At 36.5% G+C, this 12,662-nt stretch overlaps 1 protein-coding gene across 6 annotated transcripts in view; it reads right to left on the bottom strand.

The window, feature by feature from the left end:
• Ube4A (Ubiquitination factor E4A) overlaps positions 1-12,662 on the bottom strand; it is a 346,330-nt gene that overhangs the window by 233,308 nt on the left and 100,360 nt on the right. For all 6 annotated transcript variants that reach the window (XM_090399157.1, XM_090399156.1, XM_090399154.1 and 3 more), the window contains one exon: positions 6,043-6,178. In XM_090399157.1, the coding sequence (XP_090255283.1) occupies positions 6,043-6,178 (136 nt within the window). The remainder of the gene's footprint in view (positions 1-6,042; positions 6,179-12,662) is intronic.

Raw genomic sequence — 12,662 nt, 5'->3', positions numbered from 1 at the left:
ATGTTGTGGCTTGTTTCTATCCTGTGCTGAGCCAATCCAGACTTATCGGATTTGCTGTGCAGAATGTATGATTGATGTTCTTGAATCCTTTTTTTCTATAGAGTGTCCTGTTTGTCCAAAGGAGGACAAATTGTTAATTGTTGATGTACGTCAGTCCCTTGGACTTTTATCCCTTCATCGCTAGATTGTGATTATCGATAATGAGAAATTTTTTGAGCGCATGGCTTGCCCGAATTAGGGCTGTGTAGAATCGTGTGAAGCGATGATCAGAGCTGCCTTCGGACGTTTGTGTCTCCATCTGTCGTTTTCATCATAATTTGATGCATCACGAATGAGTTGGTTGGGGTGGAGTGATGCCTGGGCGATGTACTTGGGTGCAGTCTGGTTGAGATATGAAGGTATGTCTGGCATGTTTCCGTCTTGGTGGAGGAGAGCATTCCTAACAAACCACAGGGCGTCAAAGATCATTCGGAGGCATTTATTTTGTAGTACCTGTAATCTTTTGATGTTGCTGGGGGAGGTGTGGCTCTATACCGGCGATCCGTATGTTAATATGGGTCTGATGATTGTTTTGTATATTGTTAGTTTGTTTTCTGTACTGACTTTGCTTCTTCGGTTGAGTAGCAGATAGAGTTGAGCTATTGCTGAGTTGGCTTTGTTGCAGGCATGTGAGATGTGGGAGTTGAATCTGAGTCAGTTATCCAGTTTGATTCCCAGGTATTTTACTTCTTTTTGCCATGGGATATCAGTGTTAAACATCGTGACTGCTCCGTGGTAGGTTGCTTTCCTTCTTGTGAATAGTATGGCAGTACTTTTGTCGGCATTGACATCTATCCTCCATTTCTGAAACCATTCTTCAAGATTTGTTGCTGCGTCTCGTAGTCGTTGTGTGGCTAAGTGTGGCCTGAGTGATCTGGTCAGTATTGCCATGTCGTCTGCATAGAAGGCCGTGGTGGTTGATGCTGTGTTTGGTAGGTCTGAGATGAAAATGTTGAAGAGTAGCGGAGATAGGAGGGAGCCTTGCGGGACACCTGCTGTGATGCTTCTCATGGGGGATCTGAGGCCACGTAGCTTAACTTGAAATTTTCGGTCTTTCAGATAGGATTCTATGATTTTTGCTAGGTTTAGTGGGTATTTTGCAGCTATTAGTTTGTGGATGAGGCCTTTGTGCCATACTTTGTCAAAGGCTTTCGCCACATCCAGGAAGATTGCACCTGTGTGTTGTTTCCAGTTGTATCCAGTAGTTATGAATTCTATAATTCTGTGGACCTGTTGGGTTGTGCAGTGGCCTTTGCGAAATCCAAATTGTTCTTTTGGGATTAGGTCGATCTTGTCCGTTTCATTTTGTAGGCGGTTCAGAATTATCTTTTCCGTGATTTTTCCCAGATTTGATAGGAGGCTGATAGGTCTGTAGTTCTGGGGGAATTGAGGTGCTTTTCCGGGTTTGTGGATGAGGATTACATCTGCCTGTTTCCAGCGAGTGGGGAAGTAGTTGAGTCTGGGCATTGCGTTGATGATCGCCACTAGATGCATAACTGTTTTATGGGGGAGTGCTTTTATGGTTTGGTTTGAAATCTCGTCAGGACCTGGGGCCTTTCTGTTGTTGAAGCTCTTGATGATTTGATGTACCTCCTTTGGTGTAGCACAGCTTGTATTGTCTTGGCTGCTGGTTTGATGGAGTGCACAGCGGACATGCCTGTGTATTTTTTCAATGAAGTGCAAGTATGCATGCGCATAGTTGGGGCTGAATTGCAGTTCCAGGGCGTCCGCGAAGGCTTCGCTTCTGCTTTCTTGTCGTCTCGGTAGGCCATGCCCCTTTCTTCCTGGATTGGCTGAATGTTGGGGCGGTCGCTGCGAAGGGCTTTCGTCATTTTCCACAATGAGTTGTCTTTGGTGTTTAAGGAGCTTAGCTTCTTCTCCCACAGCTGGTTCTTGTGATCTTTGATCGCATATCGAACAAGGTTTGTTGCCCTGTTTAGCTCTTGTCTATCCTGGGGGGATAGTGTTGTATGGTAACGGCGTCTGATCCTGTTTTTGCTGCAGATGAGCTTTAGAATCTCTTCTGGGAGCAGGTTGGCTTGAGCTGGAGTGGTAACGGTGGAAGCTGCTGCTAGGCCAGCTTGGATTGTGCTTTCCAGTTTTCTGATCGCTGTATCTATTTCTTTAGGTGAGGAGATGGTTGGAACTGGTCCTGTGAGGTTGCAGAGAATAGCGTTCAGATTTTTGAAATTTGTGCAGGACTGCCTGGGGATGATTTCTGTTTCCCCGCCTAGGCTTAGTAGTACCGGATTGTGGTCGGAGCTTAGATCATTGACTACCTGTAACTGAAATTGGTGCGAGGTGTTCCTAAAAATGGCTATATCCAGCACATCAGGTCTTCCCAGCGGTCCGTAGTGTGTTGGTTCGGCGGGACCTGCTATGATAATGTTTCTTGTCATAGCGAACGTGTGTAGGCTCTTCCCATTGTTGTTGGAGTTCCTACTGTTCCATGCAGGATGTTTGGCATTTAGGTCTCCCGCCACAATTGTTGCTTCATTTGTGTCGAGGAGCTGGGAGAGATCCGAGGCTAGTAGTGGTTTGCCTGGAGGGTTGTAGACTGAATATAGCTTTAGGTTACCTGCATTGTTGGTGTGTATCTCAATTCCAGTTTCTTCCAGGTGTGTAGTCGTTGTCTTCTTGATCTCATTGTATCTTATGTCTTTTTTGACAAAGATAGCCATTCCACCTCCTCTGGCATTGAGTCTATCATTCCTAAGTAGTGCGTGTTCCTTAGTTTGGGGTTGTCGCAAGGCCGAAGGTGCGTCTCGTTGATTAAGAGGATGTCTATTCTATGTCTTGTTGTAAATTCTTGTAGTTCCAGGAGTTGGTTGTTTAGGCCGTTGGCATTCCAAAATGCGATCTGTATGAAGTTGTTCGAACCAGGTGTATTATTCATTGCTTATCATTGTGAAGATGACTTGAGTGTTTTTTAAGAACTTGTTCGTATCACTCTGATTGGGGTTGGTCTTCCTGAAAGCCGTTAGCATCTCCCCTAGGGTGGCAGCAAGGATAGCAGCTGTGTTCTGACTGTTGGGCATAGATTCTGCTGATTTAGCCTTTGAGGTGACTGCTGCAGCATATGAGCTGTGTGATGTTCGCTGATTGATATCTTCTTCAAGGGGTGTTGCACGTTTTTGAGCTGGTGGAGTGCATGATTTTCTGTTGCTTGCCAGGTTATCTGGGTGGAGAGTGCAGCCTCTATAGTTGGCTGGGTGTGGGCCGCCGCAGTTTGCACATGTGGCTGGAGTTGTGCGTGGTTTGGAGCATGTGTGAGTAGGGTGACTGTCCCCGCACTTCACACATTTGTACTCTGCTCTGCACAGTTTCTGTGCATGCCCATATCTCTGGCAGCGATGGCATTGTCCTGCTGTTGCTTTCTTTCTCAGTGGTTCTGTTTTAATCCTGAGATTGCAAACTGTTTTGAGATTGTAAATCCTTCTTTGTTCCTTATTAATTTCCACGAGAACCAGCGGCATGGGACGTTTGTCTGCCTAGTACATTCTTGATATTTTTATGGGCTCCAGTGCTTGAGATCTAAGGTCGATGGCTATTTCTTCGGACGTGATTTCTTCTACCAGTCCTCTGATGACAACTTTTAGGTTTTTTTCGCTTTTCAGTCAAAAGTGTGGTATGGGGTCTTTAGCTCGTCCATTAACTTTGTTAGCCGACGGTAGTCTGATGTTCCTTCGGGCTGGATACAGACTCCTTCGTCGGAGTTTTTGGCTGTTTTGAATTTAATCTCGGAATTTCTCATGGCCTCCGAAATTCTCGACCATTGTTTTTTGTCTCGTAAGATTACCGGCGGGACTCGTTCTTTGATCTGTGCCACTGTGTCCATTGGCTGGTGTTCCGGTTCTTCGGGTGGTGTCTCTTTTCGTCGATTTTTTCTGCTCACCGTTTGGTAGTCGTCTGGTTCTTCTGGAGTCTGAGTATCTGTGGCTGGGTTGTTGTCTCTTGTTTCATCTTGAGATGTGGTGGGGAGAGGTTCTGAAGGTTGATAGTCCTCAGATTCGACTTCCGCGATTTGATGGATCTCTACTTTACCCGGCCATTTTGTATGTAGGAGGTTTCCTACATGTCGGAAAATTGCAAGTAGCTGCTTAAAGTCTAGTTCATCGTAAGGAGTGCTCATGATGATTAAGACTAGTCTGCAGTTTGCTGTACAATATTCAGAATCACTATACTTTGTGATCACCTGTCTCAATCTTTACCTTACCTTACCTACTTACCTAAAATTTCTGATCACCTGTCTCAATCTTTACCTTTACCTTACCTTACCTTCCTAATCCTCCTCCTTCCAGAACTCGCCTCCCCTCCAGGACAAATTGCAGTTACAAGGAACTTGATATACACCAGGCAGAGACATAGTTGAGTGTTTATCTTTAGAAGAGGGGGAAATAGGTGGATGTTTTGTTAATTGGTATATAAGTGGCTGTTAAATCTTATTTCTTCAGAATTCTTGAAATTGGTTCTGAAATCCCAGAAATATATGGAATTGGAGCTCGACATATTGATTCTTTGTTGTTCTGGATTGGATTGCAGGAATCGAACAGATGTTGTGTACTTTTTTCGGAGAAGCCATTTAATTTCATGTGATGTTTGATAGTTGAAAGTTCTTTTTGTAATTCATGAGGAGTTGAACAATTGGTTCTAGCTCGTCAGATTAAACATTTTATGATTCCTGTATTTTGATAAAGATGATGAGCAGATTGTTTGAGAATATAACGTCCAGTGAAAGTGGGTTTTCTGTAAACTGTTGTTGTTGTTAGAATACCTGAAGGTGAACGGATGAGGAGGATGTCTAAAAAGGATAACTTCTCTTTTTCAATCTCCATGGTAAACTTAATGCGAGGATGTAAGGAATTGATTTTGGCTAAAAAGGAAGGTAAGGAATCTCTGTTATGAGGCCACACTGAAAAGATGTCGTCTATATATCTCACCCAAAAGGATGGTTGAGGGAATAGAGATGAAAACAGGATGACTTCTAGATGTTCCAAATAAAAGTTGGCTAGAGCAGGTGAAAGTAGACTTTCCATGGCCATTCCTTCTAACTTGGTTGTAGAATTTGTTTTGACACAAGAAATATCCAGAGTGCATCACAAAATCAAATAATTTTATAATATCCCATGGGAGGATGTCAGCAAGTAATTGTAAAGTCTCTTTGAGAGGTACATTAGTATATAGAGATTCTACATCAAAGCTCACCATGGTGAGCATGGTGGAAGGGCGTTGGATCCCAGTGATGGTTGTCTGGAAAAAGGATAGTAAAAAAACTCAGGAGAAGTAGAGCAAAGAATACGGGAAGAACTGTAAAGAAAAAGAGAAAGTATGAAAAGGGCACCTGTACCATCACTGGAAGGTCACCTCCCAGTGATGATACAGAGTTCTAATAGATATGTGGGCAGTGGACAACAAAAAAAGGGACTTTCCTAAATGAGTCCTGGAGCAGCCTGCATAATAAATATTGTAATATGCCAGAGTATTATTAAAATAGTAGATATGCTATTAGTCCTCCAAAAAGAATAAAATGGTTTATATTATTCTTTAATTTACATTATTTTAATTCACCATTCTTTTATTTTCTTCTTGCCATTAGTTAATGCAGTAACCCAAACAGTAATCCAAAAAAGAAAATACTATATAACTCAATTTACTTTACACAACATGCTATTTTCAACAGGGAATGGGAATGTTGAAACTTGCTGAGATTAGGATTATTGTTGCAGTTACATAACTTGCTTGTTAACACTTGTTATTCTCATTCCTCTTTCCTCACTTAATAAATATAAGGACTACATGAACTATCATCTACTCTGTCGAAATAGTATACAATCTGTTGAAATACATACAATATTTCATTCTAACAATTATGTGTTTATAGGAAATGTTATATTTTCAATTATCAAATGAGGGATTAACAAGTGAACTTTCATAACAGCAAATAATGAAAGGATGAGAAATATCATAACATTTAAGAAAATTTGAAAGAGAAAATAAACTTACTTTCTTCAGCAGTATAATCTATTAAAAGATCCACAAGCTGGATACTAGGATTTATCCCAGGAAAAATATCAGGATGACAAAACACATTTGCTGTCTGAGATATTATAACTCTCTCAATCATTTCTGATAGATTTCCCTAAAAATAACAAAGAATATTTAGTATGATAAACAGGAAATGTATATGCGTGATACACAGTAGTCTCTTACTACAGCAAAACCAATTATAACAAACTTGCTCACTATAGCAAACTACTAAAAAAGTCAGAACCAAAGGTAGAATGATGCTTTCTGAAGAAAACCAGCTATAAGAAGCTATTCCTTGTGCTCTTTATATGCTCTCTTATAGTGCTGGCCTAGTTGGTCGAGTGCAGTGGTGAGCTATGGAAATTTTAACAAAGGGAATCGTCGAGAAAAAAAAAAAAAAAAAAAGCCGTATTTCACACCAAAACTTTTATTAATACAGCTTATATATAAATTCCAATCAAAAAGTATGAGGACAATCAACGTCTAAAGGCTATCATTTTTAAACAAATATTTCATGATCTAAACATGAAATATTTGCATGCAATCAATTGTGTTAATTTATCTTACATAAGAAAACAATTTTTTAACTATCAAAATATAATAAGAATGAAATCTTTCACAAAACATTTGATTGGCTACTGGTTTTACCATATGATTGACTACCAGAACGAAGAAGAGTAAAGATAGTGCATGTGCTTATTTTATTTTCAAACTTGGGCGCATTCGTCAAAGAGGAGTTGAAACAATAATTCCAAATAATCTATACGCTGCCAAATAGACTAATTTTTGTTAGGTTACCGTATGAGTTTGTTGCTTAATATGTTGCAAAAAAAAATTTTTTTTGAAGAAATAAAAAAGTAAACAAGAAGAACAAGGGGCTTGCAAATTTGAGAAAAATTTAAGTAAGGGCTCGTGCGAGCCCCTTATAGCTCACCACTGGTTGAGTGGTTAGCATATCCGCTCTCCAGCCAAAAGGCTGCAGGTTCGAATCCTGCCATAGGCATGGATGTTTGGAGTGTCTGTAAAAATACTAGTGGTGGTCAGCGATAGATGGCATTTGCGTATGTGATTGAAGGTAGTTGCAGTTGGTGGTTAGAGTGATGGAGACTGAGAGTTGTAGAGTAAGTGCCCTCCCTCAATGAGTGTTTGGACTCCCTGGAGGTGTTACGTAATAATAATAAACCACAGATCCCTCCAATCGCTGAATACTATTCTTGCAATTGGGGATATGCTTAAAAAACACTTAAAAATCCTTGGCTCTTCAATACATCAGTGAGTTATTAGATTGTTCAACAGCCTATTTTTCACCAATTCATTCTGCTCTCTTTCAGAAAGGATTCAGTTTCTGCAGTATCTATGTACTACAGATATTTTCAGGGTCACTGTTCTTAAGATGTATTTTTGGTAACGAAACACATACAACAGTTAGTCACATTCTTTCACAGTTCAAATTTTTCTTTATTTTTATTCCTCCCAGTGCTGTCCTGTCCTTTGTAATCTGTAGTTTGTATTCTGAAGCAAACTACAGATTGCTTCAACCACTGAATATTGTTCTTGCATTTGGGATAGTGCTTAATATTCAGATTCTCAACTTCAGTGTTAAGTTTCTTCTTTCTTTTCAGCCTTCTGTCCAACAGTACTAGATGAATAAGCTTTTGTTTCTAGAATAACCATAGAAGCCATTTTTGAGCTCAGCAGAGACACCTAGTTTTGTTCATATGCTATTAGACTTAAGAAGAAATTGGGTATTAATATAAAAACTGAGTGGTATAAAAAGAAACAAAACCATAAAACTATAACAAAACTCACTTAATCACTTAAAACAAAAACACAAATAGTAATATGGGCACCAGATTATTGGATGCATCAATTAGCTCTTCAATGTTGTAGTGCACTGTATGATAATCACCATAAGTAAAGCACAAAATGATAGAAAGAGAAAGGAAAAATGTAAAATTTCAATATTATGGCAATAAGAAATTCCCTTTACAACCCAAACCTGCAAACACAATGACATCCCTTCTTCTCTTATTGTTTATTCTATCTATCTCTGTTCTCTGGAACAGCCTAATTTATGAAGTATTGCAACATCCTTATCTGGATATTCATCCAAATGTAATTAATACACCTCTAAAATTCGATTTGTGTGCCTACATACATCTTAAAACAAAAAATAAAATAAAATTGAAAAATAAAAATAAATGCTACAGATTTTCAAGAACTACAACCTCCAACTTTTGGGGAAAAAATATCAGTCCGTTTCTTCTTTCCCAGTTGTCATCTATGCCCAACACAGAGCACTGCAATACTATCAGTTCATCTGGATTTTTTTTTAATGTGAACTAAACCAATAAAAGGTTGAAAGTCTAAAATCTATATAGCACATTAGTACTGTGAATGCATTAAGGATATTTTTTCTCTTTTTATTAATGTTTTATTTTATTTTTTATTTATTATTATATATTTATCATTATAAACATTTATTTATATTAATAAATATTTATTATTATATTAAATTAAAATAAATTATTACATTTAATATTATAATAAATTTATATAATATTAATTATATATATTTTATGCATTTTTTAAATTACTGCTCCAGAAACCAAATACAGAACTTTTTTCAAGCCACTTCAGGCCTTAAATAAGCAGAGCAGTGCACCAGGCAATAAAATTATCCACCACCGAAAGCCAATTACATATACAGCAATCCCTCGATTAATGCATCTCCCATTAGTACGTTTTCAATTAGTGCTTAATTTTTTTTTTCTATATCCAAATGCAATTAATGCACCTCTAAAATTTGATTAGTGTACCTATATACATCTTAAAATAAAAAATAAAATAAAAATAAATGTTACAGATTTAAAAAAATGTTTTATCTATAAATTTTTTATGGCTAATTATTAAAAAAAATCACTTACCAATTACCAATTTAAAGCATTTTGCAAAGTTATTTTTTAATGGCATACTACACTATTTCGATGTACATTATGTTCCAAATTTACCGTCAAAATTTGTTATCTGCTAATTACACAGCATTTTGCTGATCATATTTCATGCCTCCTTTGCAATTGATTTTCTTACTTTTTTATTTTAAAGTATTTTCCCAACCTTTAATCATGAGTAAAAGAATTAGCGAGCAAAAAAGTGGAAGTGGGAAAAACATTCGAAAAAGTAATCTCATTAGAAGAAAAACTTGAAATAAAGAAAAATAAACAAGGCGAGTCCAGAGCAAAGACAGGACAAGAACACAAAATGGACGAATTAACTATAAGAGCAATTTTAAGCAAAACTGCTGAATACAAAGAAAAAGGTAAGGCTGCTTCAAGTGCATCATGCATGCAGAACCACTCAAAATCAAAGTATTATGATGGCTGAATTAGAGAAACTTCTTTCTATATGGATCGAAGATTGTAACCAAAAATGGATCCGGCTAAGCACTAACCTTTTTATATCAAAAGCATTAAGTCTCTTTGCAACCTTGAAAGAAAGGCTATCAATTATGAAAAAGAAAGGAAAACCACAAAGTTTTCAGCTTTGTGGTTTTCCTTTAACCACTGTTTTTTTGTGGTTTTCCTTTAAAACCTTAGATATACCCTAATTTTTTTATAAAAAAAATTAAGGGTCAAAAAAGAAATTTGAGGAATGAATTATACATTTTCTCATAGGTTATTATATTTGGTTAGTGCATTTTCTATTAATATTCCCATTTTAAAGAATGCATTAGGCACATTAATCGAGAGATTGCTGTATATCCATGCCCTCTTACTGGAGAGTAAATACACAAACTACTTGAATCAGGCCAGCAAGTGATCTGAGATGATCATAAAAAGTTCATAGTGATTCATTATCACAACAATTAATCCTAAAATCCATTTTCAACTTGTATACTGTACAGAAAGATTATTTATTGTCATTTGCATTATATAATTTTATACAGATGTAATCATAATGCAACTAAATTTTGATAGTGATCCTAAACATCAAGTTTCATCAAATCTCATCCAGCTGAAAAAGAATTCTGACATTAAAAATGGTCAAATTAAAACTTAGATGACACTACATATTTTAGTGATCCTAAATAAGTCCCTACACCACACCAAAACCTGGTTTGAGAGGAAATTTAAAGTCATATGAAATGCTCAAACATAACCCAAATCTCAACAAAAATGATGGCCTAACCATTCCAAGAATGTGGAGGACCCATCTATAACCTGTAAAAACCACCTAAACTAGCCGAAGAAAAATCCCACTACAAGAAGACAACCTGGTGAAGTATTTGTAACATTCAACAGCAGCTGAAGGAAATCATATTATAACAATCAGAACTGTAAAATCCAGAAGAATATTAATACATGAGGACTTTAGCAGTTTATTGTAGTTTTTTTTTTTTTTTAATCACTAAAGATCAGGCTAGGAAAAAGGATTAATTAACTACACTGATTTAGTTTACCGGTATACAGGGCTAGAGCATGTAGCTTGGTTCCTTATACGCATGTATCCTTCTGATGACCTTGATACAGGGGTCGAAACGTCAAGTTTTCTTTTATTAGTAATTAATAAAATAATCTTTTCAACGCGTGTGTTTTTGTGTCCCTAAAGTTATAAATATGAATGCTGATCACCGTGTAACCTTAAAAGAAAGAATCTCAGATACATAATTTAAAATTAGTTTGAATGCTGTCACAAGACAGCATTCAAACTTATATACAACTACTTTAGTGTTTTGATTATTTCCCTTCTTATTCCATATAAATTTATTCAGATGACTTCCTATCATACCATCTTCTCTCATTCTGTTATCTGTTTTTATATTTAATTTGCAATCTTTACTAAAAATTGTGCCTAAATAGCTGAAGTGTTTTACATGTTCTATGGGGTCCCCATTCAGGATACAGTTGATGTTTTCAATGTTACTGCCTATTATCATTGTCTTTTTATTACTGATTTTCATACCAATTTATCACAGCAGTTAATCAATTTAGTCAGGGAATACAGCAGACTTGTACTGGATTTATTTAGAAGTATAACATCATCTGCATAAAATAAAGAACTAAGATTAACACTCCAATTTTGATATCAGGTTTAATACCACTTTCCTTCATAATGTGATCCATGTAGATCAGTGATTTTCAACCTTTTCATAACACAGCACACATAGACTAATTATTAAAATTCTGCAGCACACTAAAAATATATTCTTTTAATTTTTTTGATGATCTGGCAAAAAATAGGCATAATTTTGATTGATTTACACACACAAGATGGAAGACCAGACACTAATAAATAAATGTGCAAATTACAACATTATTTCTTTCAATTAATTTGTTTTCATAAATCTCGCGGCACACTCAGTTTCAACCAATAAATCAACACCAGTTGATTTATCGGCTGAAAATCACTGATGGAGATGATGAAAAACAGTGGAGATAACATACACCCAATATATACATTGTACATTATCTCAAGTATTTATCTTAGTGAAATGATCCAGACAACCTCTCTTTGACCTGAACTCAGTTTATTCTTCTTTAAATTTCTCTTCCACAATTTATCTTAGCTATTTCTCAAGTATACTTGCATAAATCTTAGTAGGAATAGTCAGTAGGGAAATTCCTCTTCAATTCTCACATTCAGTTTTATTTCTCTTTATATAAATGGATACTACAAGAGCTCTTCTCCAATCATCTGAAATGCAACCCTCTGAACAGGCCCTTCTGAATTATGAAGTGCAGTCAATGTAAAACTTTTATAACTCCCTATTTGAGCATTTCTGGTTGAATATCATCTACACTGCCTTTCCACATTTCGGGTTTTTGATGGCTTTTTTTCTATTTAAAGTATTGATATGTATTCCTGATTGTGCTCCTGTGTGTTTTCTCCCACAGTGCTGTCAGTGCTTGTTTCTTCTAGTAATATTTCAAAGTAATTACACCAGAAATCTAGAATATCTTCAGTTTTCATGTCACCTTTATCATCTCTGATTCCTTTTACAGTACTCTTTCCTCCATTCCTAAGCTTTTTCAATAGCCTTCAAAATATTTTGCAACCTTCCTGATATTTATTTTCCATGTTCTCACCAAAGTTTTCCAATGACTTTTGTTCAGCTAGTTTTACACAGTACTTCATTCACAGTGGATATGCCAATGAATTATCAAGGTTCAGTTCTTGTTTTCAATCTCTCATTTTTTCTCGAATAATGTTTGTGTATTTGAGTCTACAGTTCACCTCTAAAAACTGTTCAACTTTGATTTGCTGTAAAACTTTTTACACACTCTTCTTTTTGATATGAAATTCAATTTTATCCTGCTCAACACTAAATGGTGATCACTTCCAATTTCAAATCCTCTCCATACCCTTGTATCCTGAACCAGCAGAGAAACATCCCTCTCAACAATAATATAGTCCATGAAGCTTTTATTTTTGAATCTTCTTTCCATGTGAATTTGTGCACATTTTAATTTTAGAACATGATGTTAGTCATTCTCAGCTGGATTTCTGCTGAAAAGAAATCCAGCAGAGACTTACCATTATTATTATCTTTGATCTTTTCTGCAAATTTTCTGAAAACATTTCTATATGTCTGGTAA

The sequence above is a fragment of the Typopeltis vanoorti genome, chromosome 10 (genome assembly GCF_054136105.1).
Source record: "Typopeltis vanoorti isolate ZY-2024b chromosome 10, IOZ_Tvanoo_1.0, whole genome shotgun sequence".
Taxonomy (NCBI): Eukaryota; Metazoa; Arthropoda; class Arachnida; order Uropygi; family Thelyphonidae; genus Typopeltis; species Typopeltis vanoorti.
This window is presented reverse-complemented; position numbering and strand designations above follow the sequence as displayed.